Source organism: Neltuma alba, unplaced genomic scaffold, assembly GCF_004799145.2.
Source record: "Neltuma alba isolate B1F8T4 unplaced genomic scaffold, ASM479914v2 tig00013739_pilon, whole genome shotgun sequence".
In the NCBI taxonomy this organism is placed as follows: domain Eukaryota; kingdom Viridiplantae; phylum Streptophyta; class Magnoliopsida; order Fabales; family Fabaceae; genus Neltuma; species Neltuma alba.
Genome location: NW_021637881.1, coordinates 2,024 through 29,031, shown reverse-complemented (window position 1 = coordinate 29,031; position 27,008 = coordinate 2,024). Strand labels below are relative to the sequence as shown.

At 34.5% G+C, this 27,008-nt stretch overlaps 4 protein-coding genes across 8 annotated transcripts; 1 reads left to right on the top strand and 3 right to left on the bottom strand.

The window, feature by feature from the left end:
* Window positions 1-1,887: 1,887 nt before the first annotated feature.
* Window positions 1,888-7,199, bottom strand: LOC114739010 (calcium/calmodulin-regulated receptor-like kinase 2). Of its 2 annotated transcripts, XM_028927071.1 has the most exons (9): window positions 6,943-7,199; window positions 5,698-6,088; window positions 5,259-5,412; window positions 4,557-4,683; window positions 3,579-3,661; window positions 3,429-3,500; window positions 2,408-2,611; window positions 2,150-2,288; window positions 1,888-2,077 (listed from the first exon to the last, which is right to left on the bottom strand). In XM_028927071.1, the coding sequence occupies exons 2-9, from the start codon at window positions 6,021-6,023 to the stop codon at window positions 1,989-1,991; spliced, it is 1,194 nt and encodes a 397-aa protein (XP_028782904.1). In that variant the 5' UTR covers window positions 6,024-6,088; window positions 6,943-7,199; the 3' UTR covers window positions 1,888-1,988. The 2 variants fall into 2 exon arrangements, with proteins under 2 accessions (XP_028782904.1, XP_028782902.1); XM_028927069.1 differs by having other exon boundaries at window positions 1,888-2,288.
* Window positions 7,200-9,733: 2,534 nt separating this feature from the next.
* LOC114739015 (uncharacterized) lies at window positions 9,734-11,296 on the bottom strand. Of its 3 annotated transcripts, XM_028927078.1 has the most exons (4): window positions 11,088-11,296; window positions 10,953-10,994; window positions 10,271-10,332; window positions 9,734-10,068 (listed from the first exon to the last, which is right to left on the bottom strand). In XM_028927078.1, exons 1-4 carry the CDS (start codon window positions 11,173-11,175, stop codon window positions 9,754-9,756), a joined length of 507 nt encoding a protein of 168 aa, XP_028782911.1. In that variant the 5' UTR covers window positions 11,176-11,296; the 3' UTR covers window positions 9,734-9,753. The 3 variants fall into 3 exon arrangements, with proteins under 3 accessions (XP_028782911.1, XP_028782909.1, XP_028782910.1); XM_028927076.1 differs by having other exon boundaries at window positions 10,953-11,296; XM_028927077.1 differs by having other exon boundaries at window positions 9,734-10,065; window positions 10,953-11,296.
* A 2,125-nt stretch (window positions 11,297-13,421) lies between these two features.
* On the bottom strand, window positions 13,422-15,544 carry LOC114739011 (F-box/kelch-repeat protein At5g15710-like). 2 transcript variants are annotated; one of them, XM_028927073.1, is made up of 2 exons: window positions 15,363-15,544; window positions 13,422-15,204 (listed from the first exon to the last, which is right to left on the bottom strand). In XM_028927073.1, exon 2 carries the CDS (start codon window positions 15,020-15,022, stop codon window positions 13,706-13,708), a length of 1,317 nt encoding a protein of 438 aa, XP_028782906.1. In that variant the 5' UTR covers window positions 15,023-15,204; window positions 15,363-15,544; the 3' UTR covers window positions 13,422-13,705. The 2 variants fall into 2 exon arrangements, with proteins under 2 accessions (XP_028782906.1, XP_028782905.1); XM_028927072.1 differs by having other exon boundaries at window positions 13,422-15,403; window positions 15,471-15,513.
* A 5,791-nt stretch (window positions 15,545-21,335) lies between these two features.
* On the top strand, window positions 21,336-24,876 carry LOC114739009 (alpha/beta hydrolase domain-containing protein 17B-like). Its single transcript, XM_028927068.1, has 6 exons — window positions 21,336-21,884; window positions 22,033-22,069; window positions 22,459-22,695; window positions 22,832-22,879; window positions 24,225-24,670; window positions 24,756-24,876. Exons 1-6 carry the CDS (start codon window positions 21,583-21,585, stop codon window positions 24,826-24,828), a joined length of 1,143 nt encoding a protein of 380 aa, XP_028782901.1. The 5' UTR covers window positions 21,336-21,582; the 3' UTR covers window positions 24,829-24,876.
* Window positions 24,877-27,008: the final 2,132 nt, after the last annotated feature.

Sequence of the window (27,008 nt, the reverse complement as noted above, 5' to 3'; positions counted from 1 at the left end):
GAGAAAATATTGTTAAAATATAAAAACATATTACCTTCAGTGCCTAATGTAAAATTAAAAACTAAATAACTTATTTATAAATATTTAAAAAATTAATTAAAAATTTATTTATAATAAATTGATGTTATCTTTTTAAAAATATTATTGTTAATTAGATCACTTATGAAAATTTCTTAATATATGTAATCACCATAATAAATATTTGTAAGCAAAATAAATAAATATCGAAAACCAAAAATAGTATTAGTTTTCAGAAAAATAATGGATTGTAGTGTTATTATATCTAGAATCAAATTAAATATCTAGCAAACTCTTATATCAAAAACCAAAAGTGATATTAGTTCTTTTTTCCCCCTCTGGAAAAAAGCGGTATTAGTTGAATCTAATCTAAGCCCTTTTGCGGTATATTTGACAATTCAGATCTACAGTGAACATTAAGTGAAAGGAAATGTTGTCATGGTTGACTCCCATTCTCTTTGATAGACATTGAAATAAGCTCATTGACCATTAAAGAATCTATTGATTTCAGCAAGGATGCCACACATTCCAATTACGATATTACAGAAATACTTTACCCAATATTCATTACTTTTTATAATCGCTACTGAATAATACACTTTCAAGAAGAATAATAGCAGTTATTTTGTATCTTTATATTTCTCCCTTTGCTATTAATGGGTCACCATTAGCTCATCTCTTTCAATTTACTCCTTTTCGTGTGACATTAGGAGAAATTGAACTCTTAACCTGCCCATACCCCTCTCCAGTCTCCACGATCAACAATTGTCATTTGAGCTAACTTCGGGTGACTCTTTTCAATCTAACTCTCCAATAATTACTAGTAATATTCATATTAATGGCACTATTTTAGAATACTAATTGCTTTGTAAGCTTTGCAAAATGACTTTAAAAAAAAAAAAGGAAAGCAGTGAAAGTTAACTTAAAAGGCCTCCAGCAATAGTTCATTTTCCATGTACGAAATTCAATTTTCCGTCTCCCAAAAATATGTGTTGCAACCATTGCGTTTTCATACCACTTCTTTTGATTTATTCCCGTGAAAGATGCAATTTGGCAGTATTTTCGGATTACAAACGAACCTTGGAGTGTAAATATAGTTGACGGAAAGTTATCATTTGCTGGTTTGGTTCGAGTTTACTGGCAGAAATGCAAATTAAGTGAGAGAAATTCGAATTTAAACCATCGTGTGACGCATTATATCCATATGGCTTTCCGGCAAATGAATCTTCATGCTCGTCCATGGCTTAATATTATGTCGCACGCATGTTGGAAAGAACTGCTACGAGGCACAGATGTCAGCACCCCCAGTGCTTTTGCTATTTTACCTCTTGCAAGAAGATATGAAGCTAAAATTAGTACGTAGAATCCATGAGTTAATCAACTCTGATATCAGGTCAAGAAAGGAAAATCATCTCTAGTGGTTCCCAGTTCACTGGTTCTGGGAAATACAGTGAACATTATAATAATGTGCATCTACATTAGGTTCTATCTTGTTGAACTGAAGAGCTGAAGGGAAAATCGCAGTTTTCTAAGTTTTCTTTCATCTGAAATGGCCTTACTTTAGTCTGGCCAAAAAAAAATAAAAGAAATAAATGGCCTTACTTTAGAATCTCTCTCTCTCTAACAGGCGCGCGCGCGCACAACTACAGAATTTTTTGTACTTGATTTTTCATTTTACTACTTTCCTGAGTTGAATTAGGATTGATTAGCAGTCCTCAATTACCCCTGTTTTCCTCCAGAGATGTAGAATTTGGTCAGCGGGGAAGGCAGATGATGGTTTGCTCCAAAATTTTTCGAGTCTGGTATAATCATCCTCAATTATCCTCTTAATAAGTAACGTGAACATCTGCAGACAACTGAGACAATAGCTTCAAAAATTGGAGGTAGTTGTTTCATCAATCTCCTGTACATTTCAGTTGTTTCTAAACGAGTACAAAAAGAGACTCCTCCCCAAGTAAAAGCAATTTTGTTCATCCAGTTTCTCCAAGGTTCATGGCGGTTAACCTATTTAATTCAACCTGATCCTCTATTCGGCTCAAAGCTCTGGAGAAGTTACTGCCTGCAAATGACAAGGTATCTTCTTTCACAAGGCGCCTTTCTTTTATTCTCAATATACCCTGAGAAACCTCACCAATGGAAGGGCGTTTCCTGGGAGATCTGTGCAAACATTTATAAGCAATTTTAGCAAGCTGCCTTACTTCCTCAAGGTTGCATTTTCCTACAAGTTGTTTGTCAAGTATCTCATCTACGCCATCATGTTCCATTGCAGCCTTACAGAAAAAAGATGAGCTAATTAGAAGAAAACCAAAAATCTAGGAGCATGGATTACAATGCAAGCATCAAGGGACGCTCTATTCATGGCATAAAGAAAAAAGAAAGAAATTCTCACAAGGTTAATATATTCCATCAAATTTTGGTGAGGGTGAATGGCTGTAATGAGCTCAAAAATGATGATACCAAAACTGTAGATGTCACTCTTCATTGTGAACTTGTTTGAGGAAACGTATGCTGGGTCCATGTAGCCGTATGTACCTTTAAGGCCTGAATTCCGGCCATCAAAGACCTCTTCCTTTGACAACCCAAAATCAGCAACCTGCAAAATCACAAATTTGGAAAATAGTTGATATCTCACGAACATAATAATCATAGATGATTCGTACTGCAGCGTTCACAGTCACAATAAGTTCTTATTATTCTGATTGTTACGCTGAAGTTATCACAAGAATGTGCAACCATGGCGTGTCAGAAAGTCATATTACATGAACTTGCAAAAAGGCAAACCGCTTCGCATGTACAAGATGGGTATAAACTTGAGAAGAAGAAAAAAATAGCTATGAGGTAAGAACAAGTTTGGAAAAATCTTATTTATTATTAAGCAGGAATTTGCTCGTTAGTGATAAAAAGTAATCTCTCACAGCAGCATCTCATTAACAGAGTTATATTACTTCTTATCTCCAAAGTAAAATTGAAGAGGAAATAGGTGAGGGCAGAGGAGGAAGGGAGAGCAGTGGCCTAGAAATGCTAGTCAATTGGAGCAATCAACACCTATTAAAAACATATTTAAATAACTTTACGTATGCATATCATCTCTCTCTCTCTCTATATATATATATATATATTTATAAAATAAAGAAAGGAATGTAGGCTAGGTGTGAGGTATATGACCATGATCAGCAATGCATTTGGTAACTTCAATGGTAAATTCTTTTTACTTAGCAACTAACAAAAAATTTGCCCTTATAAAATCTCTTAAACAAATGCTTTTGAAATTCTTCTTTTATTAGTGAAAGTTGATAGATTTCTAATTCCTTGGATCACAATAACTTGGAGGATTGAATATCATAAGAAAATTTTAGAATCCACATTGGTAATCTAATATATCAAAACACACGGGCTCAAAGAGAGCTTACCTTAGCTCTCATCGAATGATCTAACAATATATTGGCAGACTTCAAATCACGATGTATAACGGGTGGTACTGCCTGTCCATGCGTATTGATATTAAACGAATGTCTTTCACAATGTGTATAAGAAATATAAAAATAATAAAATAAACATACTCCTTCGTGAAGGTATTCAATTCCATGTGAAATATCAATAACAATTTGAAGCCTTTCGTTCCAACTCAAAGCCTTTACATCACCTAGAATAAGGGAAGGTATTTTAAAAAAAAAGAAGAAGAAGCATATTCTCATGTGTGTCTCAGCTAGGGACAAAATAAAAAAACAAAGGAAAAGTATAAATTACCCCTGACCTTCAGAGCATATTCAAACACCCCCTTCAACATCAAAAACAATAAATTACCCCCCTACACTATAATTCTTTAGCATATGTGAATGTAGGGATCCTTTTTTTTTTTTTTAATATTTTAACTGCCCATGCTCACTTTTAAACCAATGGAGGCATACCATGTGACAAAGGAAAGATGTGAACCGACATCCTCGTAGATGGGGCAGTTTTAAAAGCAGGAGGTTGAAAGTTTAAAAGACTAATGTTTGATTCTCAAAATTGAAGGGATGCATATGCATTTTTTCCCATCGAATGATGGTTTACCAACAAAATGCTAGAGTAAATTGATTATTTATTTCCTGAAACATTCTTTTTTTTTTTCAATGTGGTCCTCCACATATAAAATCCCTCAACCTAGCTTCTTATCCATCAAAAGATAAAGTCTCCTAATTTAGTCCAAAAACATTTTTCCCTAATCAAAGTTAACACATTGTCAAGCAAAAAGAGAACCACATGTGACCAATAACGAGTGATACGAACTTGCCCAGGTGTCTTCAACTTCAATCCCCTAAACAACATTGGTCGTGTTAGAGACTTGGAGCTTAACTATAGTGCATGAAAGAGTTACAAATGGTTAATGAAGGACCAATTTGATTGGGGAACTAAATTGAGAGGCTGTATCTCTGGAAGATCAAACTAAAAAAAAAAAATTCCATTTATCGTTCCATTGGATGGGGATAAGTTAGTCTCAATATACAGTTAACATAACAATAAAAGTTCTTTAGAAGAAGAAAAGATGTTCAACTTACTGTATAAAAGGTTTGACAAGCTTCCATGGCTCATGAACTCATAAACCAGAATACGCTGTCCCTTATCTACACAATATCCTACTAAATTCACAAGATTCCGATGATGCAATCGTCCCAGCAAAAGCACCTGTAACATTAGAAAAGAAGGACTTAGTTGCCTAAAGATAGATTTAAATTGGTCATATAGGTTCTCAAACAAAAACAAGTTTCGCAAGTATGACAAAACCAAGTTGAATTGTGGCCCTCCTTTGCAATTTCAGACTAACAATAATGTCTTCTTCCGATGAAAAGAAGGAATTAGTTGCCTCTGTAGGCTATCATGTGCCCACCATGATAATCACATCGAACAATGTGCTTACAAACTCCAAGAACTCCTTAGGTTACAACATTCAAGAATGATGACCAACACAAGAGTTGCACTAACTGACACTATATAACTTGACTGAATTTTTAAGTTAACATGAAAAAGAAACTGTTCAAAACACGGGCTAATTAAGACCGATTTAAATTATCCCGATGCATAAAGTTCCTTCAGATTTGCCTAAACAATAAACAACAACCATCAAATCATCTATGATCTCTTGACCAAACCAAACAATTAAAGATGCTAGGAACAAGACAAGGAAAGGAAACAGAAATTATAGAATCTTTTTCAATGATATTTAGCCTAGCATCAAGATCAAGGTAGTTGTTCGCTCACACCTCTGTTTGGAATTCTTTCTCCCCTTGTTTAGAATTAGAGTCAAGCACCTTCACAGCTACCACCTCTCCTGTAGGCATTGTGGCTTTATAAACTGTGCCAAATGATCCTTGTCCCAAAATAGTTGTGAAATTCTGTGTAGCCTTTTGGATCTCTCTGGATATATAAAGGATCAGATATACCATTACCAATGTTAAATGTCTCTGTATAAGTTATTTTATATGCAATTCCCTGTCCTACTCTTTTTTTTCCTTTTACTATCCTGTATCACACTATGAAACTTTGTTATCAAGAGACAGCAGAACCTTCACCAATCCACAAACAATCAAAACATTTTAATATCAACGACTAAGAAGCTTTTCATTCCAGTAATAGCTATTTAATAACAAAGTTTTGAAGGAAAGAAATAGAGAGGACAAAAGAGAGAGATATAATACATACTTGTATGAGTACTTTGAAATGCCAGATGTTGGAGAAAATCGATCTTTGTTTTGATGACTCCACCAAGAGACATTGGAGTTTCTTTGCAGATTTTCTGACATCGAATTGGATATGGAACTTGTAAGAGAGGCACTAAAGTCAGTGCTTGTTCCTAATCCATTTGTGCGTATTGGAAGAGTGGTTAAACTACTCTCTTTTGCAGAATATGTAAGACGAGCATGCTTCTTATACCACCTTATCCCAAAAAATATAAGGGAAGCGATAAAAATTCCAAAGGCCACGCCAACTGTAACACCAATGATAACTAAAGTAGCTTGGCGAACCATTGTTTGACCTCCCTTGATGTAAACAATGAAATCATCTTGCAGAAGACTGGTTCTAGATAGGTCCACTGTCACAAAATTGACATTATTTTAAATTTAATTCAGGACTCCATCCATCAAGAACTAACAGACTTGACATTCAAGATATTAAGTAACATGAGTTCTTATTATATTTATTTTTCTGTCTCCAGGAGGGAGAGAATAGAGGTACAAATAATTACATTGGCTGTTCATTTGTTGCAAACGTAAACATACCATAAGTTGCTGCTAATTTCGAGTGTTGGAGTTATATGGTTGGAACTACCTCTCATGCCAAAATATGGAGGAGAGTGCCTCACAGAACCACAACAAATTGCAAGAGTACCTTGAGAAATACTTATCGATATTAAAATATTTTGATGTTCTCTTTAAGTATCAGCATCACAACTATGACATAAGGAGAGAATTTGATGGGGACACCTTGATTATGACACTGAAATTCCGCAGCAAATATCCATAAATATTAAGAGAAATTACCTGAGATGCATAGCTGGAGAACATATTAAAGAAATAAGCACCAATTGATATGCATCTCAGCATAAATCAAATTTTATTAGTTTCCCCAACAAAATTTGTCAACTAATTGGAAAGATATACAGATTTGATGGTTTATGATCACACTGTAGTTTTGCAGCAAAGGCTTCAGCAGATAGTTATCTATTCACAAACTCATCAACCGTACCCCCCAAAAAGTGACTGTTTTCAGAACACATCAAAAACCAAAAAGAAAAACGAGCGAGCAACAAAAATCCTTCCGGAACAAACAAGCCCCCTACAAGAAACAGAACAATCCACAAAGCCCAACAGAAGAGAAACAAGGAAAAGCCAGAGTCAATGATCGTTTCAAAGAGCATGAAAAGCCATAACGAAAATCAATTCGTACCAATTCAGCAGAAAAACGCCACCATAATGGAATAACCACTTTTTGCATGAACCACGATCATGAACTCGAACCCCGTCCAATTTTATGCGTGTTTGGGAAGCAGAGTAAACGACATGGATTAAGTAACGACCAAGAGGTGGAAGAAAGAAACTGACTTTTGAAAGCAAAAGGGAAACTCAAATAGCACAGGCAAGCGTGAGTTGGAGCGGGACGGAAATAAAAAGAGAAACGCGGATTTGGTGGTCATGACGGCAGTGGAGTGGCTCCAAAATTTAAAGAAAGCACGGAGCCGGAAAATGCATTGCTACCATTTCATTCTGTAGTAATATTGGATGTCCTTGTGGGCCCACGCTTAATTATAATACTAGGGAATACTAAAAAAATTCATAAAATTAATTATTTATAATAAATAAGTATAATTTTTTCTAATATATATTTGTCAATCATGTGTATTAAAATGAAAACTCTTTAATATCTACAACCATCACGAGGACTATTTTAAAAATAAATAAATATAAAAAAACAAAATAGATTACAATTTTATATTTAGAATTAAATTAAATTTTTAATTAGTTTTTATAGTTAAGATCAGGGATAATATATGTCAGCTAATAACTTAAGTAAATTAATTTGAGAAATGTGACAAATATAGGAGATAAAACGAAAAAAAATTTTAAATTTATATCAAATCCAAGCCTAACAATCTGTATCATGAAAATTGAAAAGAGGTAGATAAGTTATTTTACTTAAATCAAGTGTCTCAAATTGATTATGTTAAGTTTTTTAATCGCTGCCATGTGTCCTTTGAAAAATAATTGCATTAATGCATAGGGCTATCCGCCTTTCAAACATACCTGTTTGCCTGCCTCCTAAAGCCTGCATGATTTTTGATGTTGCTCTTTGGTCTGAATCTTCAGAGAAAGCGAGACGTCCTTAGCATTTGGTCATCTTCCTCAAAAAGTTGGCATCTTGCACCGTATCCTCCCTCATCTGGGATCTTTTTTTTCTTTTAAGTAATTTGAAATTCTGGGACTAAAAAATTTCTTTCTATATCCTGAAATAAAAATATGATAATAGATATTCAGTATAAATATAATGTAACGTGACGGGGACTAATCGTTAAAAAAATTTCATTTTATATGTCATATAATTTCATCAAGGAATATAATGATATGTAAAACGAATTACTAATTTCTGTCCTAATCATGAGAGCTAGTTGACTAATTTAGAAAAATTAAGAAAAAAAGTTAAGTTAATTATTTGTAATAAATAGGAATTGTCTTTCTTAAAATATCCTTGCTAATCAAGTGTGTTGGCTAGAACTATTATTATTAAAAGGACAACCTTAAAAAAAATACATAAATATGAAAAATAAAGTGAATTGAGATTTTATATTTATAATTAAAATAAAAATTAAATAAAATCTTATATTAATAACAGGACATAGTAGTTAATTATTGCTCTTGCCAGCTTCTAATGTTGATTGTGGCGGCTAGTGATTGACCTAGTTGGACGCAACTTGAGCACTCAATTACGTCATACAATTTTTTTGCGTATTATTTTCATGTGATAATACACTGACTTCTACAATGATTTTGACTTGTTATTATGCGAACCGAAAATCATAATCAATTAGAATCCACTTGTTATTATGAGCAACTAAATCCTAACATGTTAAGAATACATTTAGGATTTTAATTTTTACACATAGCCAACGAATAGTTATTTTATGGTAACTTTAGACTGCCAATATATTATATTTTATTACAATATATTGATTGAAACAAATATTTTGTGGTGAACAATAAAAGAGATGGCGTCATCATTCGCCTTCTTAGTTTTATTTGAAATATTTTCTTGACCGAGCAAAAAGAGAAGAAAATCCCAAAAAAAACAAAGAAGAATCCCAGAAAAAAAATTTAAAAATTATTAAATCTCAAATCAAATTTGATAACATTTTAATAGATTTTGACAATACTTAATTTATAAATGATAATATATATTTTTAATGATTTTTTATTTAGGATTTAATAATTTTGAACTTTTTAAAAAAAAAAGATTACCTACGATAATTTCATTGAAAACGTGAGTCGGTAGTAGAAAGTTTTTACGTGGTCCATCACCTGTTAGGGCTATGCATTGAAACGGTGGCATTGACTCTCATATTCTATACTAACTCGGTTCTAATCATTGTGTGTGGCCCGACGCCCCTGTCTCTTGTATAGGTCTAAATTCCCACCTACCAAATCATTATTTATCTATTTTTCCTGCACTAACAGAAAAATAATACAAACGTTTTTTTGAAAAAAAAAAAAAAAGGGCATCCACGCCCCATAAGCTTCCGAGAAACTACTCCCAATATATCTAGCAAAATTTCTAGTATTTAATTAAGATTATATATGTCAGACACCCTGAAAGCAGAATGGTCACAGGCTCACAGCTTTGAGGGTCCGTACCAAACGAGGAAAAATAAGAGGTGGAGGGAAGAGAAAAATTTTAATAAGTTTGATTTAAAAAATTAAGAAAGTAAGATTAAAAGCTTTTAACTAATTTTTATTACTCTTTTATAGTACTACTTTTTTTTATTAAAATTTCAAAACCCCACTTCTTTAATTTTTTTAAATTGAGCTCATAAAGGATATATTATGAAGATTCAATGATGTTCAGCAATCATAATGCATTTTACATCTATGATTCTAACGGAAACAAACCACAAAAAGTCCTATAGCTGTCTCTTGTCACTGATAAAAAAAAAAAAAAACAAACAACAACAAAAGGCTAAGCCAAAACTTATTTTCTTCTTCCTCCTCTTCAGTTTCTAGGCTCATGATTGTTGATAGGTGGCTTGCCGTTGGCCATTCCCTTGTAATCCTTATCCATCAGATTCACGACCTCATTTGCAACCTTAATAAGGTTTTTAGCTTCATCTTTCTCAGGATGTTGTTCTTCAGTCATTTGTCTTTCAGTAGGCCTTGAAGGATTCTTCAACCTGCCTCCACCTGCCACCTTTGCATTAGAATATTGCAAACAGAAACACTTTGGGTTCTTGTCGCAAAACTTATTCCTTGGAATTACAAAATTGATGCTTTTCGATGCCTTTGGCTCCAATATGGTCATATGCTCCTTCTGTGGAAATTATTGAAATTAATGTTGGGTCTGACGTTTATTTTTTACAATAAACAAGTAGTGAATTTGCAGAAGATTATTAATATTCTGTTATCAGTAGAGAGAAGGTACACTAGAGACAAGCTCTATAAATGAGCCATTAACAGTAGGGAATTACTTCATATATTGAAAAATCAGAAAAGAACTACAATAAATCTAGAACCTGATAATTCATTTGAACCAGTAAGTTCGCCGTAGACTTCTTCAAAGCATCATCCTCCTTTCCTGAAGGACCGAAGCAGACACATATGATGAGCCACATTAATAATTTACATGGTAAAGTGCTAGCACATCTCTGTATATGTTTAAGGTATATACAACTTTCCTATGTAAAGACTTAGCACAAAGATATGGGTTTTGAGCATCCAATTAAGTCTAAGAAATTGCAGTAAATGAATTTACATATGAAAGAAACACACGTACAAGCAAGACATTAAACATGTCTTCACAGCCAAGCTGGAGCCAATAGAATCACAAAGGTTTCGATTCCTTCACTCACAGGTGAAAGCTACAAAACCCGCCCTTAGGAACTTCCTGTGGGTGCTAGTTTTGCCCCCACGCTAAAGTCAACTTCTATATCTCCTTCCCTTTCAAAGTTATATACTATTCTCAAAGCTAGGTTGCAACTAAAATCTTTTAAATCCTCCTATGTGCTTCTTTCATTCTTAAAAACCATACTCGGCTCTTTCTGGGCCATAAGGTTGCTTTCCCCTAGCCCTAGCCTCCTCATGTGAGCCGCTCCAATTCTATCAGATAATCCCTGTGAACGAAATGTAATGGATATCTTTACTGATAAAGACATCAAATCTACGATATGTCATGAGACGATAGATTAGTAAACAAACCAGTTATAGTAACCTCAGGTATGTTTACTTTCCTTCCCAGACCTGCAGTTACAGCTTTGAAAATCAGTTCACTCAATCTTTTAGTTTGATCTTGTTGAAGGTAAAATAATGAAGATGACGAAATGATTATTTTACCCACAAAAACTCTTGGTGACAGGTCTCCCAGCGCATTTGTAACCAAGAGAAACCCTAGTAAAAAGCTAGCCAGCAATCTGCGCTTCATCTTTTGATTGATTATTCTTCTCTTGGGGTTGTAGAAGTATTGTTCAACTGAGAGAAAAAACTTAACAGGCAGAACAACCTTGGTTTTACTTTAACAGAGCTAGCATGGATTCTGACATTTAACCATTATATTAATCCTTGGTATGTGGAATTTTTTTTTTTTTTTAAAAACCCATAAAACAGATTAGTAACAATAAAATATTCAAATATAAATTTTAAAACAAAATAGGAGGAGAGAAGTGTTCTGAATTTCAAGTATGAATGTGGTTATCTGGTTTGAACTGAAGCAAACTGAACAAAGCAGTTAAAACTAGTCATTTGATCTTACTCTGCATGTATTGTCTGCTCTGGTGCCTGATGAAAGCATAATATATAAATGAAGCTACAGATCACATGGCATATGGATGAAATATACAATCAGTCTGATCCTCTTGTACCCTACTAATAAGGTCATTTGAAATGCCAGAGTCGGTGCATGACCGCATTGCTTTTAATATTTGAGAATCTTCCACTTTTCCTGTCATATAATCCAAGCACCTGACCCTGAACTCCGTTTAGCATGTCTATGTTCAAGCCAGATCAGCTCAGACAAAAATCAAGATACATCAGATGTATTATACGATATTCATTCAAAATCATGCATCAAACTACAGATGATCTTAATTTAGAACCTAGATGATTGTCGTTTAATATATTAAAGTAAATTGAACTGAACCACCATAAGCTTTCTGAAAGATTATTAACCCATGGCCTATTCATGAGATTCTAGTCGGTAAACAGAGATACACAAGCAAAAGAATAATGAAGGCACATTATCGTTCTTCTTCCTTTGGATAACTTAATATCAATAAAAACTAAAAAAATCTCTCTCCCAACTAGCAAGCAATGAATTCAATGTTTCTGTTGATGTGCAAAAACACAGAGAATGCAAGGTCCAGTCCGCATTAAGCATGTTCAATGCGTTAGCTGCAAGTCTTTTAACCTTGCGGCACTGGTTTTATACACTCTAGATGTCAGCGAGTTCAATTCAGCGATCACATTTTGAGATTATATATCACCGAAAAATTGGGTCCTACAAAGAGAGGCATACGCAACAAAATGATTCAATTGCGTGCAGGACACCCATCTCAGACTCTTAAAATCAGGTCCCGGCCGGTGCATGATTGTATAGTATTTGGTAAGAATTCTTCAAGAATCGCATCCTATCAACAACTGCATGCACGATACAATCTAGACAGCATGGGGTAGTCCATACCACCACAGGCAGTTTTTTGTAAAATGTATCTTATAATTTTTTTTTTCCCCAAGTGTATGAAGATTTCCGTGCGCTGACTTACTGTCCACGTAACTTCGAAAACAGAATGCCAGAACCAACTCAAAGAATCTTCATTAGCAGCTTTCTAACAATTCAAAGATCTCAAACAAGCTGTAACCATTTTCATCCGTTACTCAGGGATCACAACATTAACTACTCCTTAATAACTACTCTTTAATTCCCATATCTGTCAGAATTTTTAGGGGAAAAAAGCTACTAAATGGAGCAAATAATTTGAACACTTTGTTCTTGACTTGACTTGCCACATAACATTATTTGATGTCTGCTCGTGTGGTTTGCACAAGACTAGAAAGCACACACTGGCATTTCCAGAAATCAGATACTCCGAGGAGGCTAAAGTAAATTCAGCTGGGCAGCCAAAATGTTTTCAAAAGGAAAAAATTCCAAATTCGGAGTACTTTATTTTTCTATTTGTTCTATTTTTCTTTTTGCTTTTAGTGGTTTTTTTTTTTTGGGGGGGGGGGGGAATAGCAGCTTCGGCACTCTGGTTGAATATGTTAGCTCCTTATTAAATCAGAGAAACAACACAGGCACAAGAATAGTCAAATCGTATGAAGGGCAAGACCACAAGATCCTAAATTGTGTCATCTTCACTGAGAAGGACACTATAAAAAAAAATAAAAATAAAAGATTCACTGATAAACCGCCAATCGGGGCGAACCCATTTACATGAGAAGTTATACAAAGTTACTGTCCAAGTCAAGCCTTTTTTTTTTTAAAAAAAAAAAAAAGTTGCATTATTCTGGTAACCCAGAAAATGTCAAAACATATTAATTTTGAAGATATGTAATTTCATTGTGATAAAAATTTCCAAGTGATATGCAGATATTCAGGAAAAAAAGGTCTTCTGATTGTACCCTGAACAGCATCCTTCCTTTTTAACATGCCGGCCCCTTGTATAAGTTTGCAACATTTCTCGACCGTATACATCAAAGGCAGAACCCTAATTCACAGTTACACCCACTCCACACAGTTCAATTCCGTTTATGAAGCTGCGTCGGTATTGATGATCAGGTATCTGCTTAGTACTTCTTGTGAGAACTTGACTGATAAACGAATCAGCCCATTGTGAAATAAATTTTGAATTGTTAGAAGGAATTTAATGGTCAAAAAACCATGTCAGGAAGAATTTTCCGGTAAGCCACTCAATTGTCATTTTGAATGGACATCCAACATCATGGCACAGGACTCCAGCTTAGTATATAGAAGCATCAAATCTTGGCTCATAGAAACAAACCTGGCTATTATATGACTGAAGAGCACACCCCCCAATCCAGGACCAGGCCTTTTTATCAACATCAAAAAGAAGGCCCTTCCCCTGGTTCCAAGATGTGAAGCAGATTAAATTGTCCTGTCCAAAGCATTCAAATCTCTCAGCCGATAACCTCAACAAAGCGCGAAAACATTTTGGGGGCATCCTACTTAACTCCACCCACATGATTTTAGCATGATCCAATTCCCAAATTCTCATACTCTGAAGAGTACTATAAAGGCCAATCCTCCCAACAAGAAAAAGACGTTTTTGGGTTCCAGCAACCAAATACCCATCCAATAAGGAGCGTGGGAACTTTGCTGGAATATGTTCCCAGTGACCCGTGTCTATCCGATACATCATCAAACCGAGTGGCGAAAGGGTCTCCAAATACAATCTAGAATCACAATATGCCATCTTTGAAGAGCAGAGATTAACTGCTGGCATTATTTGATGAACTGACCAGCTGTCCCTCTTTGAGTCGTAAACTTCAGTTGGTAAGGACTTGTCACCATATATATCACTGGTGGCTATCAATTTAAATGACCGATCCAGTCGATCAACAGCCATTATGAGCTGCCTCTGCTGATTATAATGCATACTTGGAAGTGTCCTCCAAGTTTGTGTGAGGGGATTACAAACCAAAGTTTTAAATGTTAATCCATCAAGCCCTGAAAAGCAAACAAGACCGGCCGAAGAACCAACTAACCAGAACGCCCACTGCGGCAAAAATGTGAATGGTATTCTATACCAGGTTTTCAGAGGCGAGCTAAAGACCGAGCATTGTGGGGTTTGTGAGTTCTTCCAAAACGTAAGAAGACACGGCCCATGAGATGGCACTCGCGAATGGAACTTGAGAAAGCTACTGTCTTGAAGTAATGAAGACCACCGTCTACAGACAGAACGAAGCCGAAAAATCATAAATGGAGGGACCCTGGCTAAGATCTCATATAACAAGTCCTCAGGCAACATTGCCCAAATATTATCCTCCATTTGAATATCAGTATGCACTGCCTTGCCAAATGTAGCAAGTGTTTCCTCGTCTAAGCCACGCGGTTTGGTCTTAATGACCTTTTGTCTTGACGGGCTAGTGTTCCTCGACCCTGTACGGCCCATAGGGCTCGTATTCCTCGAACCACCAACCCTGGTAGGCGAAACTTGCTTAAAGCATCTTTCATCTCCCCGAGGAACTCCATCATCCATTGATTGAGCGTTAGACACTCCAGACCCGGACTCAGCATAATCCCCATTACAATCCATATTCTCTGTTTTCTGGAAATCCTAAAAGAACCCAATATCTCAAATCATGGGTATTTTAGACACAGCCCTCTATCTGAACCTATTTGAGTCGCATCCAAACGAGTTTTTTCAGATTGCAATTATAGATATTGACATAACCACTGGTAGCCTTTGTTCAAACTCGTCAAGCAATTTCGAAAAACCTATTCCAGATCAAGATGCTAAATGCTCATTTGCGGTCCAAAACTGACGATTGACACCAAGATAAACAAGTAACTCAAGAACATACACAAGACTTTCTAGGCATTGACCAAATAGGGAGACGGTAGACTATAGCTCTGGAGGTCCGAGATAAAATTACCTTCGATTTCGACGTCACAAGGTTCTCCTTGATGAGGAAGCCTGTCAGAACTAGCCAAAGTTAGATTTTAACCCGGAGAGGAGGAAATAAGAACGACAAAATCCTAACCAGAGTTTAGCCTGTTCGGTATATCTCCCTTTGCAAGCCTCCATTGGATTTGATTTACTTTGTCATTATTTGACAAAGTGCAGAACACAGGATAGGAGATTGGAAACGGCGTTCGCGGATATTATCCAGTGCGAACAGAAGCAGAATTCTCGATTGCACCCAAAAAAGAAAAAAAAAAAAAAGGTAAAATTCTCGAAGATTAACCTGCTGAGTATTTATCAGCTGGGCATCCGGCCAAAGAAACCTTTCACTCTATCGAATTAATGCTTATTTATATAATACTCTATAAAATTAATAAAATGGTGTATTATTCATTAATTTAAAGGTTCTCAGTTCTAAGAGTAAACAAAATGCTAGATTTTTGTTTTAAACATGAACTCATGCGCTTGAAAATAAATGTGTGAATTATGGGGAAAAAAATATAAACAAAAATTTATATAACGTCAAAATATGTCATCAAACTTAAAAGAATAATTAGGAGTAATTGCATTATTTGTCTTAAATTTTGCACAAAAGTATAGACTTTATAATTTAATTCAATTTTGAAAACTAATTATTTACAATTTCTTTCAAGAAAAGCATGGGGTTCGAAAATTGGGGCCCACTATTGGTAGCCCATTTCAATATATACCGGGCTCCACTAACGTTCAAGTGGTTGTGCAGGTTTAAAGTTTTAGGGACGAGTCCGTCTAAACTTTTCAAATAAGAATGACTTTACAAAAAAAAAATATATTAATAAAGGGGGGTGGTTGAAACCTGGGATTGTGTTGGTGGTCACATGGAATCATTTAGCATTTGAATTTTAAAACAAAAGAATACTAAGTAAATTTGTCTTGTAAACAAGATCGATGCGGTTCACGCGCCACTGCTTGTCTCTCTCGCAATTTTTTTTAAATGGGGTTCAGGTTATGAACAAAGAAACATTAGTACAAAATAATATACTCAAATGATACTGCTGATATTGATGATCAAGTGATTCCACTAGGCCTTATCTATTTTTCTAATGCATAAAGCCTTTTTTCTTTTTTTCTTTTTTTTTTTTAAATATATAGATACGTTCTTATTCGAAACAATCCTAGTTAAACCACCATCAATCATTAAACATCTAGTTAGTGAGGTCTTTTGCCCACAAGACCTTGAAGAAGCGGGAAGGAAAATAACATCCTCGCATCTGATCAAATCTTCACGGGGAAAATGAATGGGAGGAAAGAAAAAATTTTAACAAGTTTGATTTGAAAATTTGAAAAAACCGAGTTAAAATTTTTTAATTAGTTTTTCATATTCTTTTATTTTACATCTTTTTTTTCTATAAAAAATCTGATAACCCTATTTTTCTAATTTTTTAAATTTATCTCGTTAAAATTTTTCTACACCTTCCTCTCTTTCAATTCATATATGTCAGCATCCTATTGATCCACAAATTTACCAATTTTAGTATGATCATTAACGGTTTAATTGGTTCTTTCATTCTTGACCGTTTCCTGTTCTTCTTGTTTCATCGCACCGAACTGAACTTGCCCCGACCAGTTCCCAGAGTAGCAGGTTAAATGCACTTTACCGGCCACACAACATAACCGCCTTTTCATTTATTTATTTATTTTACTGAATCTCTAACGTGTTGTTTGATTGCGGTGGCTCCACCGCTCAAGCTAATATTCCCAATTCATGGCTCCGCCCAACTTCAAATGGATAATAATAGCATCAAATAACTAGGTCATAATGATTTTTGTGATTAGTCCTGTCATCTAAATGTCACATTTACATACTCATAATGATTCCTGTGATCAATCCTATCATCTAAATGTCACATTTACATACTTTTCAGATTATATATGATTCGGAAATAAATTTATCTAGCCTATCAAACAGTCTGAAAAACTATCTGCCAGACTGCCACTCTTTTCCAAACTTTTCAAGTTAGAGCTCGAAATAGTTGGGTGTGACTCTCATAAGTTTATTTCATACAGCCTTGGTTTATATGACCCCAGGCTCAAAAATTATGTTTAACAGGAAGAAAGAGTTAGGGAGTGTTTGGATAGAAACCAAACCATGGTTTCAGAAGTGCTTTTACGGATTACGAAGTAAATATGTGGAGGAGGTTACCTCGTTTTGCGGAAAAGTGCTTTTGAAACTATGGTTTTGGGGCATCCAAACAGACCCTTAGTCATTTACAAAATAGTTGGGTGTTTAGCAACCTCCAAACCATGGTTTCAGAAGCACTTTTTCGTAAAACGAGACAAATTCCTCAACATATTTACTTCGTAAACCGTAAAAGCACTTCTGAAACCATAGTTTGGTTTCTATCCAAACACCTCCAAATCCCCATAAAAAAGTACTTACATTTAGTACACGAAAGTGTCTCAAATAACATAATACTACTTCTGGTCCTTAACATAAAAATTAGTTTGATATTCAATTTAGTCCTAAATGTAAAATCGCAATTCACTTTATCTATTATATTTATCCTCTTTTTTTTTTTCAAGATAGTCGTTGTAATAGTTGCACATGTTAAATGTTTCATCAAACGGTAATTCTAATTAATATTCATAATTAGTAATACTGTTTTAAGAAAAACAACACCTATTTATTACAAGTAGCTAACTTAACTAATTTTCTTAATTTATTTAAATTAGTGAACTAACTTTTCTATTAAAAGCACGAGGCAGTACATATGTACCCGGCTAGCTCTTGTTAAAAACTTATACAATCAAAGGAAATAATTATGCATTTTAGCTCAATGTTAATGGTTAAATTAGCTATGTAAAGTATCGTCATTGACAAAGCAATAACATAAGCAAGAAGCAAATAAAATTGAAGTCCAGGGGCTAACTCTGCCCAGATTTCCGCGTGGCAAGCACCTGTCGGTTCCTTCATGGGCAGCATCTGGGGATTCAAGAACCAGCTCATACGTTAACATCAATCCTGTGATTAAGGATCAACGAGCCCACGTCATCGATGTTAATAATAGTGGTACTGTATTATTAAAGAATGATTAGTTTAAGGAGCCTTCGTGGCTAGGTCTGGACTCGGGTACACCAAATTATTCCATCAACACAAGATTTTATGGCAGACCTTCCCGTCTAAAACATTGCAGGGGACCAATTCCTCTTTTATTTATTTACTTATTTTTGGGGTGGGGGGCCTACATAACGGACAAATTACCGGCCAACGAGAGCTTGTCCATTAGTTTTCTGTCAGGTTAATACTAATTTATATGCGCCTAATTATCTTTTGGATTTTGGCGATCCATTCGCACTTGCGTGGGATCGCTCCTGCAGGCTGCAGCACGTGACAGACTACTCTAAGCTCGTGCTCATGCCATGAAATGTTTAAAACTAAAACTTGTAACGTTAAAACTTTTACGATTAAGGAGACATTTAGGCAAAAACAAAAAAAAATTATCTCGGTTTATAAGGAAATACCTTTAAAAAACACTTCTAAGATTACTCAAACACCTCCTAAGTAAATTGTGTGGGGGATTCTGACCCTGAAAAATAAAAAGGAATTGTGAGATGTAGAGGGGGGACAGAACGAGACACATTATAGTGTATGAATTGTATATGATGTGTTAATAATTACAAATATTGACAATACACCTTGTATGTTTTCAAATAACATGCGATGTGGTTTGTGATTCGTAAATAATATAATTTTATATAATTCGTATACTGTATTTTAATAATGATTATAACCAATCTATCATTATAACAAATCTATCAGCATATATATATCTAATATAATTTCTAGTAATTAGTCTCATTATTCACACAGGAGCATAAAAAAGTCTCTAAGAAAAATAGATAAATAAGTTGGATTAAAATCAAATGAAAAACGCCATAATAAATTGTCCAGTCCTCTTTCACAGTTCACACCATGCAATGATCAGGAGAAAAGGCCCATGATGAAAAATGAAAGGTGGAGGGAAATAAATATAAGATTAATCATTCCGATTCCCTCGTGCTAACTTTCAGTTCTAAATATAAATATAAGATTTTATTTATATTACAAATTAAATTTTATATTTAGAATTAGTATAACAACAGAGTATTGCTCTCGTTGGGACCTAAATTGGTGACAATGTTATTGAAATTTTGAGACCAATTCACCCTTCATTATGAAATTTAGCAACCATATTGTTCTCATTTGAGAACTCAAAAAACCAGGATCTTCCTCTCGTGTGTGCTGTTGGCATGGAGCTTGCAGTGCCAAAAGTGACTTTTTCAACTAATCAATTGGGGCTTGGAATGATGTTTGACGCCAATTTAAATTCAATTGACATTTTTCCGTATTAAAATTGAAATACGAGTATATATTTTTAATTTACGGCTTTTGATCTTTTTAAGGTTTAAACATTACTAATCTAGTCTTCTAATATATCATCAAAATAAGTTTTTGCCAAGTTAATTTTTTTAATAACAATATTTATATTTATTGATTTTTAACCCAACTCTAGCTTGCAAAAATTAGTTAAAATAGAAGCCTATTTTTACTGCCATTAATTTATATAAGCCCTATAGTTACTATTGTATCGGCAATAATCTAGTGTCATGCGTATCATTTGATGAAGGAGCGTCACCATCTAAATTATACTTCTCTTTTTAGTTTGTTTGATTTTTAATTCAATTCTAAATATAAGATGCCAATTCATTTTGTTTTTCATGTTTATTCATTTTTTTAAAGCAATCCTTATATTAGTTGAATATGTTAAAAGTTTCATCAAATGGTAATTCTAATTAATATACATGATTAGCAAAAGCATTATAAAAAAGATAACACCTTTTTATAATAAATAACTAATTTAACTAATTTTTTTAATCTTCTCAAACTAGTCAATTAGATTTTATATTAAGGAGGTAGTATCATTCAAAGAAAACTTGCTCAGAAATTAGAATAGCGTAAAAGCTAATTTTACTCGCTAAAATAGCTACCAAAAATAGGGGTGAGTATTCAGTTTTTCGGTTCAGTCACCGATAACCGAATAATCTAATAGAGTAAATTTTAAACACCGAATCAAAACCGATAACCGAACTAACCGAAACCGAATTAATCGAATTATTTCGGTTTGGTTAACCGATTAACCGAAATATATAAATATAAAAGTGATTTTAAATTAATAATAATAATAAAACACAATTACAACCATTAATTAATAAATATTTCATCATTGTGATTTATTATAATAATATTTATTATAACCATATTTATTGAATATAAATATATTTAAAGTGTTCACATAAACCAATATATATTTATTATAATAATATTTATTAAATATAAATATATAATATATTCATTTCGGTTTTTTTTGGTTATAACTGAATTTTTTTTTACTAATCGAACCGAACACCGAAACCGAATTATTACAAAAATAAAAACCAAATATGTAACTGAAAACCGAAATAATCAAATCAAAAAATCAAAATTAAATTCGATTCGGTTCGATTTTCAGTTACGGTTTGATTTTGCTCACCCTAACCCAAAAAAGTTGACGACAACAAATAGTCTTTCCCCTCTCCCTAGTTAAGAGCCTCATTTCGACTCCGCATATTATCTTTATTTTTTTTGGAACAAAATACGCTGTTTTTATTTTAATCCAAAATTCCAAAACCGTTTGAGAGCAAGCTGTTTGAGCAGTAGCAGGGTATTGCATCGCAGCTGGCGCTTTGGAGAGGCAGATAAGAGAGCCACGGAAGGGAAGCCACCCCGAAGGGACACGTGTCGGTGAAATGACCAACTGTCACTGTTCATATCATAAACATCGCCATCACTTAATTTCTGCACCAAGTGATTTCGCACGTGTTTCCTTCCCTTTCCACGCCGGGAACCCCTCTCTCTGTATTCTTCTTCTCCAGCCCCACCCCTCCGACTCGATCCGCCAAACTAATCCGAACCCTAGAAATTTCCCCCTCTCTACTCCACTTCCCTAGCTTACGGATGTGTCCGATACAGCTTTGATGGTTTTTATTTTTGTTCGGATCACAGACTCTTAAACTTACATCATTCAAATTTTTATTGTCTTTTCCTTTTTCTCCTGCTGTGTGAGTGACCAAGCTGACAGGAACTTGAAATCCGGTGTTGGATTGCTTTGCTATATTGGTTTTTGCCAAGAGGTATGGGGGCGGTGACGTCTTCGATGGCGGCGAAGTTCGCTTTCTTCCCGCCGAATCCGCCTTCGTATTCGCTCGGAGTCGATGAGGTGACCGGGAAGCAGACGATGACTGGGGTGGCCTTGAGGGAGAACGTAGACGTGTTGAAGCTTTGCACTAAGAGGGGGAACAACATCGTGGCGATGTACATCAAGAACTCATCGGCGTCGCTCACGATGCTCTACTCGCACGGAAACGCTGCTGATCTGGGTCAGATGTACGAGTTGTTCAGTGAACTCAGCATCCACCTCCGAGTCAACCTGATGGGGTCAGTTCAAGTTTTTAGATTTCTGTGTTGTACGCTATGCATGCCCTCAACCTTGCGTGGCACTATAGATGCATGAGTTCTTGTATGCATGTGTAACTGTAGTACGATGGCGACCTATGAATGATCAGATTTTCTTTTTCTTCTGTAGCTATGACTATTCTGGGTATGGACAATCCTCAGGGAAGGTACGCTTTCTTTTTCTGCTAGCTGGCTGTTTAGATGATGAAATGTTTGGGACATTGTGAAGTACCAGGCCCCACCCACCCTTCCCCAAAATCCCTACATTGCCCAGCAGAATCGTTGTTTTGTGATTTGCGCAGTTGGGAAATTTTACGCCTCTTGTCGACGAGAGATTTGACATTTGAACTTTACATGCTTGCTGTGACTAACTCCGACGCATGGACAGACACTGATTTGTCCATCTGCACCCTCCTTATTTTCCCCCTCTCATGACCATATTTGAAGTTTCATATGATGCTCGATTTTTGTTCTGATTATAATTTTCCGAAATAAAATTGAGGAATATAGATAATTATTTGCGGCGAGTTTAACAAGGTGCTATTTTTTCGAGCAGCCAAGTGAGCAGAACACGTATGCAGATATAGAAGCTGCTTATAAATGCCTGCTGGATAAGTATGGAGCAAAAGAAGAAGATATTATCCTGTATGGGCAATCTGTTGGCAGTGGACCAACTACTGATTTGGCCACCCGTTTGTCAAACCTTAGGGCTGTAATTCTCCACAGCCCAATCTTATCTGGCCTCCGAGTTATGTATCCTGTGAAGCGGACATACTGGTTTGACATTTATAAGGTTTGACTTCTTTCAACACTAAAGAATTTGATAAACAATGTTCATTTTTTATCATTACTGTACTCCGAGTTATGTAATTCTCCTTAGTTTAAACCTGTAACTCCATTTTAATGCTGCTTTACTGCTTTTGGCGCAGAATATTGATAAAATCCCCTCTGTCAATTGTCCTGTTCTGGTAATTCATGTGAGTATATACTTCTTGTTTCTGGCGGATGTTAAGTATTTTGAGGCATTCTGGTTATGAATCTGGTTCTTAATTGTTGGGATATCATTCATCATTGCCGATGCTCATTTGAGGTTTCTGTTTGGATTGTCCAAACTCTGGCAGGGTCTTTATGGGTCAAATATAGGTTAGTAGATTATAACCTCATTTCTGCGCCAGTTTCTGGTGTCTCGGCTTAAATAATTCTCATCTACTGCATACATTCACCTAAACTTTCTAAGTGCCCTGCAGGCCTGCAAATGGCTAACTGAGGTTTATGCAATATTTGTTGCCTGTCTTGCACGTCTAGCAGATCTGAAAATGTGTCCTTGTCGTTTGTATATATCAAGACCCCTTAGTTCTGGCAAACAGATCACAATTGCAAGTACCTGAGAGCATACTGATATAGATAAGGAACCTTGCAACACTTCCACCAATAAAATGTCGAATTGAAAGGGAGGCCAAATGTATTTTATCAAATATTGAATTTGAAACAACAACAACAATAACAAGTCTTATCCTATTAGTTGGGCTCAGCTGCATAAATAGCATAAAACATGCTCTACCAACAGCCAAATCTTTATCAATAACCAAATCTTTGGATTTGAAACACACTAGTAAAATCCCTTGGCAACTGTTTTCTGGGCTATTTCATGTTTCTTCCAAACTTCTATCACTGTGCTGAATGTTGTATATATGTTGGCCTTATCTTTGCTGCTGGTTTGATAAATTTATGCCACTGGTTATGCTCATAAAAGTCTGCATTTTCTGCTTAGAGTATATGACATTTTTTAATTTTGAACTTTTTTAAATTAAAATTTCATTTGTTAGCTGAATAACGAGAACCATTTGTTGGATGTATCATCCGGCAAATGTTCTGAAAGTACTGCTGACCATTCCTGTGGAAGCTTATATACCACCTGTGGGAAATGCTGTACCTAATTATGATATTGCAGGCAGCTTTTTTTCTTGCCGAGAAAATTTATTCATCCTACATTTTTGTCGGTTGCAACGTATAATTACTCAATATCATAGTTAGCAAATGATGTGATATGCTGTATGCAGTATAAGAAGTTGAAAATGTATACCAACACGATAGGTAGATGTTTAATTGATGAGCACTAATAATCTCATCACATCTAAATGGGCATTTGTTCACGATGAACTCAACATCCGCTCCTGTTAAACAAGCTCGCTATCAGGGAATATGAGAAAGGTTGTAACAGTCCGTGTTAAATGCATGTGTTACAATGATGCCATAAGGGACGAGTTTGAAGTGTACTTATATCTGCGTGGATGGTTCTTGTCGTTGGCTTTTATTTTTCAGGGAACTGCAGATGATGTAGTTGATTGCTCACATGGTAAGCAACTTTGGGAACGTTGTAAAGAAAAATATGAGCCCCTGTGGATTAAGGGAGGAAATCACTGCGACCTTGAGCTTTACCCGGAATATATAAAGCACCTCAAGAAATTTATTGGAGCCATTGATAAGTCACCACGTCAAAGAAATGCTCCTGGACCCTATCCTGATCAACTGGACAAGGCCCGAAATAGCACAGACTTCAGAGAAAAACCCAGAGCCAGCATGGATCAAAGGGAAAATCTTGTACGGAGTACTGATCATAGAGAAAAGCCTAGGGCAAGCACTGACCGCAAAGAGAGGCCTCGGGCTAGCACAGACAAGAGAGATAAATCAAGAAAGAGTGTAGATCGCCCTGAGAAGGCAAACAATGGAATGGATCAACATGAGAAAGCTAGAAATAGCATAGACCGGTTAGTTATAGAGCATGTTTTATGATCGACTGCCATTGTACATCTATTGGAGTTTACCTGACTGTTTTCTGTGTTTTGGTGGCAGCTTCGGTGACATGGTGAGATCCGTTGGATTGTGCAACATTCATTGTTTCAAGCCCGCGGCAACTCATGCATAGAAGAATAGAGTCTACATATGGAGGTTGTATTCTCATAATTATTTGATTGGTTGGGGGCTGTACGGATGAGAGGAAGATGTTCCATTGTGTTTGATTGGTTGCCTGAAGGAAAGAAATAGATAGGAGAGTAGTTTAACTGATCACGAGTCGCTGTCAACCACTGAGTGCATAATCTAACCGTTGTTCTTTTCCTCGCCTGCTAACTGATGCATAAACAGACCTCTGCAATTTGTTGTATGGCTGTATGAGTTAGTAATTGAGTTGCTTTGCATCCAATTTCTTTTTTAATTTTTCCTTTCCGAGCTTCCTATTATAATGACGTCGTTTACTTTTGAATGGCCTTCACTCTCGGCCTGTTCGGTTTGAGGTGAGAGCAGGGGAGCGAGGAAGGGGTGAGGTGGAGAGGTTTTACTTATTTGGTTTGATTTTAAAAAAAAGAAGAGAGAAAGGGATATTTAATATCCTTTGTTTGGTTCAAAAGAGGGGAGAGAAGAATGGTAATAATTAATTTATTATTTTATTTTTACATATTAGTTTATATTTTTATTGATATATTATGTAAATTAATTTACATCTTAATTTACATTATATAATTTAATGAAAATTCGGTCTTATAATATTAATATATGCATTAAAAAATTGGTACAGTAATTTTTTTTATTCTAATTAATATAATAATATATTTGAAATAATCAAATAACAAATTTTATATGCTTAAAAAATAAAATTATATTATAATTAATAAAATAATATATTTAAAAAAACAATTAATTTTATAACACTAATTTTTTATTAAAATAATATTTTTATTTTAATTAATTTTTATTATAATGAAATGTTTAATTATAATAATTTATATTTTTTATTTAAAATAAAATTATAATAATATATTTTATAGGTAACAGAATTAAAAAAGATATAAAAGTATAATTGCATGCCTATTAGTTGGCAATCAATATATTTAATATATTAATGTTAAAATACAGAAAATTTGTCTTTTTTCAAACTATCTAAAGCCCAAATTGGTCCAAATTCAAACCTAAGCCCCATGAACAGTGAAAAACCATCCTGAACCAACTTCCATCGTTAAATTACAACCCAAGATACAAACAATCAAATTTGCTGATTTCCAGTCAAAAAGAGAATTGTTGATTCGAATATGGCTAATTCCTGTAAAAGTTTACCCGCCCAGGAGAGCCAAAATTTTCACCGGGTATGAGAGCCTATGAGACGTGTATGAAGGATGTCTAGAGAAAAAAATAAAATCGCTGACTTAAATATTAAAAACAAAAAGTTTGTATGATGACAAAAAAGTTTATATGAGACGTGTATGAAGGATGTCTAAAAATATTAAAATCATGTTTATTATTTTGTTATTTGTAAATTCACCCACAAACACTTATATCAGACTTTTATAATGTAAATTATGATTTGTAAAATATGAGTACTTATTATCTTGTTATTTTTATTTGTTAAAATAAATATATTTTTATAAATTTACCTATAAATATTGCTATTATTAATTATTAAAATGTACATGCGTACTTGTAAAATAATTTGACTTAATAAGTTCTGCTCTTATATATAAGTATAAATACTCCCATTTATATTTATAAAATTAGTATACGAGGTCAGCAAAACATAAGTTTTGCTATAAATAGTACACCATTCGGTTCTTATTATACGTTTTAAATAATTAATTTATAGATAATAAATAATTAATTAAAATTAATTAAAAATAATAAATAGGTTAGAAATAGACTTTTATTACTAAATATGCCTTTATAATAAATGAGAAAAAAGATTTTAAAAAAATGTACGGAGATAAGTGATAATAGAGAAGTAAATAAAGACAACATTGAAAAAATATATTAAATATCAAGACAAATCTAACTTGAAGCTTATAAAATAGATCACATTTTTTTCTAGATTTTGAAGCTTATAAATGGGACAGGGGGAGTAATAGATTTGATGTTTATATATTTATTTATAATTAATATATATTTGATAATTGATAACATATATATATACTACCTCCGGTCCTTAATATAAGACCCTGTTTGACTTTTATTTTGGTCCTAAATATAAGACCCCAATCTACTTTGTCTCTCATATTTATACATTTTTTTCCAAAGTAGCCCTTTTAACAATGATAGTTCTAGTCAATACACTTGATTAGC

Excerpts from the sequence above, each read along its gene's own strand:
- LOC114739010 (XM_028927069.1), bottom strand. The coding sequence starts at position 6,023 with ATGGTTCGCCAAGCTACTTTAGTTATCATTGGTGTTACAGTTGGCGTG. Across the intron at positions 3,501-3,578 it reads TTGAATACCTTCACGAAGGA|GCAGTACCACCCGTTATACA; the intron begins GTATGTTTATTT and ends ACGCATGGACAG. Across the intron at positions 2,612-3,428 it reads ATCATTCGATGAGAGCTAAG|GTTGCTGATTTTGGGTTGTC; the intron begins GTAAGCTCTCTT and ends GTGATTTTGCAG.
- LOC114739015 (XM_028927076.1), bottom strand. The coding sequence starts at position 11,175 with ATGAAGCGCAGATTGCTGGCTAGCTTTTTACTAGGGTTTCTCTTGGTT. Across the intron at positions 10,333-10,952 it reads ACCTGAGGTTACTATAACTG|GAAAGGAGGATGATGCTTTG; the intron begins GTTTGTTTACTA and ends TCGGTCCTTCAG. Across the intron at positions 10,069-10,270 it reads TGGTTCAAATGAATTATCAG|AAGGAGCATATGACCATATT; the intron begins GTTCTAGATTTA and ends TAATTTCCACAG.
- LOC114739011 (XM_028927073.1), bottom strand. The coding sequence starts at position 15,022 with ATGGATTGTAATGGGGATTATGCTGAGTCCGGGTCTGGAGTGTCTAAC.
- LOC114739009 (XM_028927068.1), top strand. The coding sequence starts at position 21,583 with ATGGGGGCGGTGACGTCTTCGATGGCGGCGAAGTTCGCTTTCTTCCCG. Across the intron at positions 21,885-22,032 it reads CTCCGAGTCAACCTGATGGG|CTATGACTATTCTGGGTATG; the intron begins GTCAGTTCAAGT and ends TTTCTTCTGTAG. Across the intron at positions 22,696-22,831 it reads ACTGGTTTGACATTTATAAG|AATATTGATAAAATCCCCTC; the intron begins GTTTGACTTCTT and ends CTTTTGGCGCAG.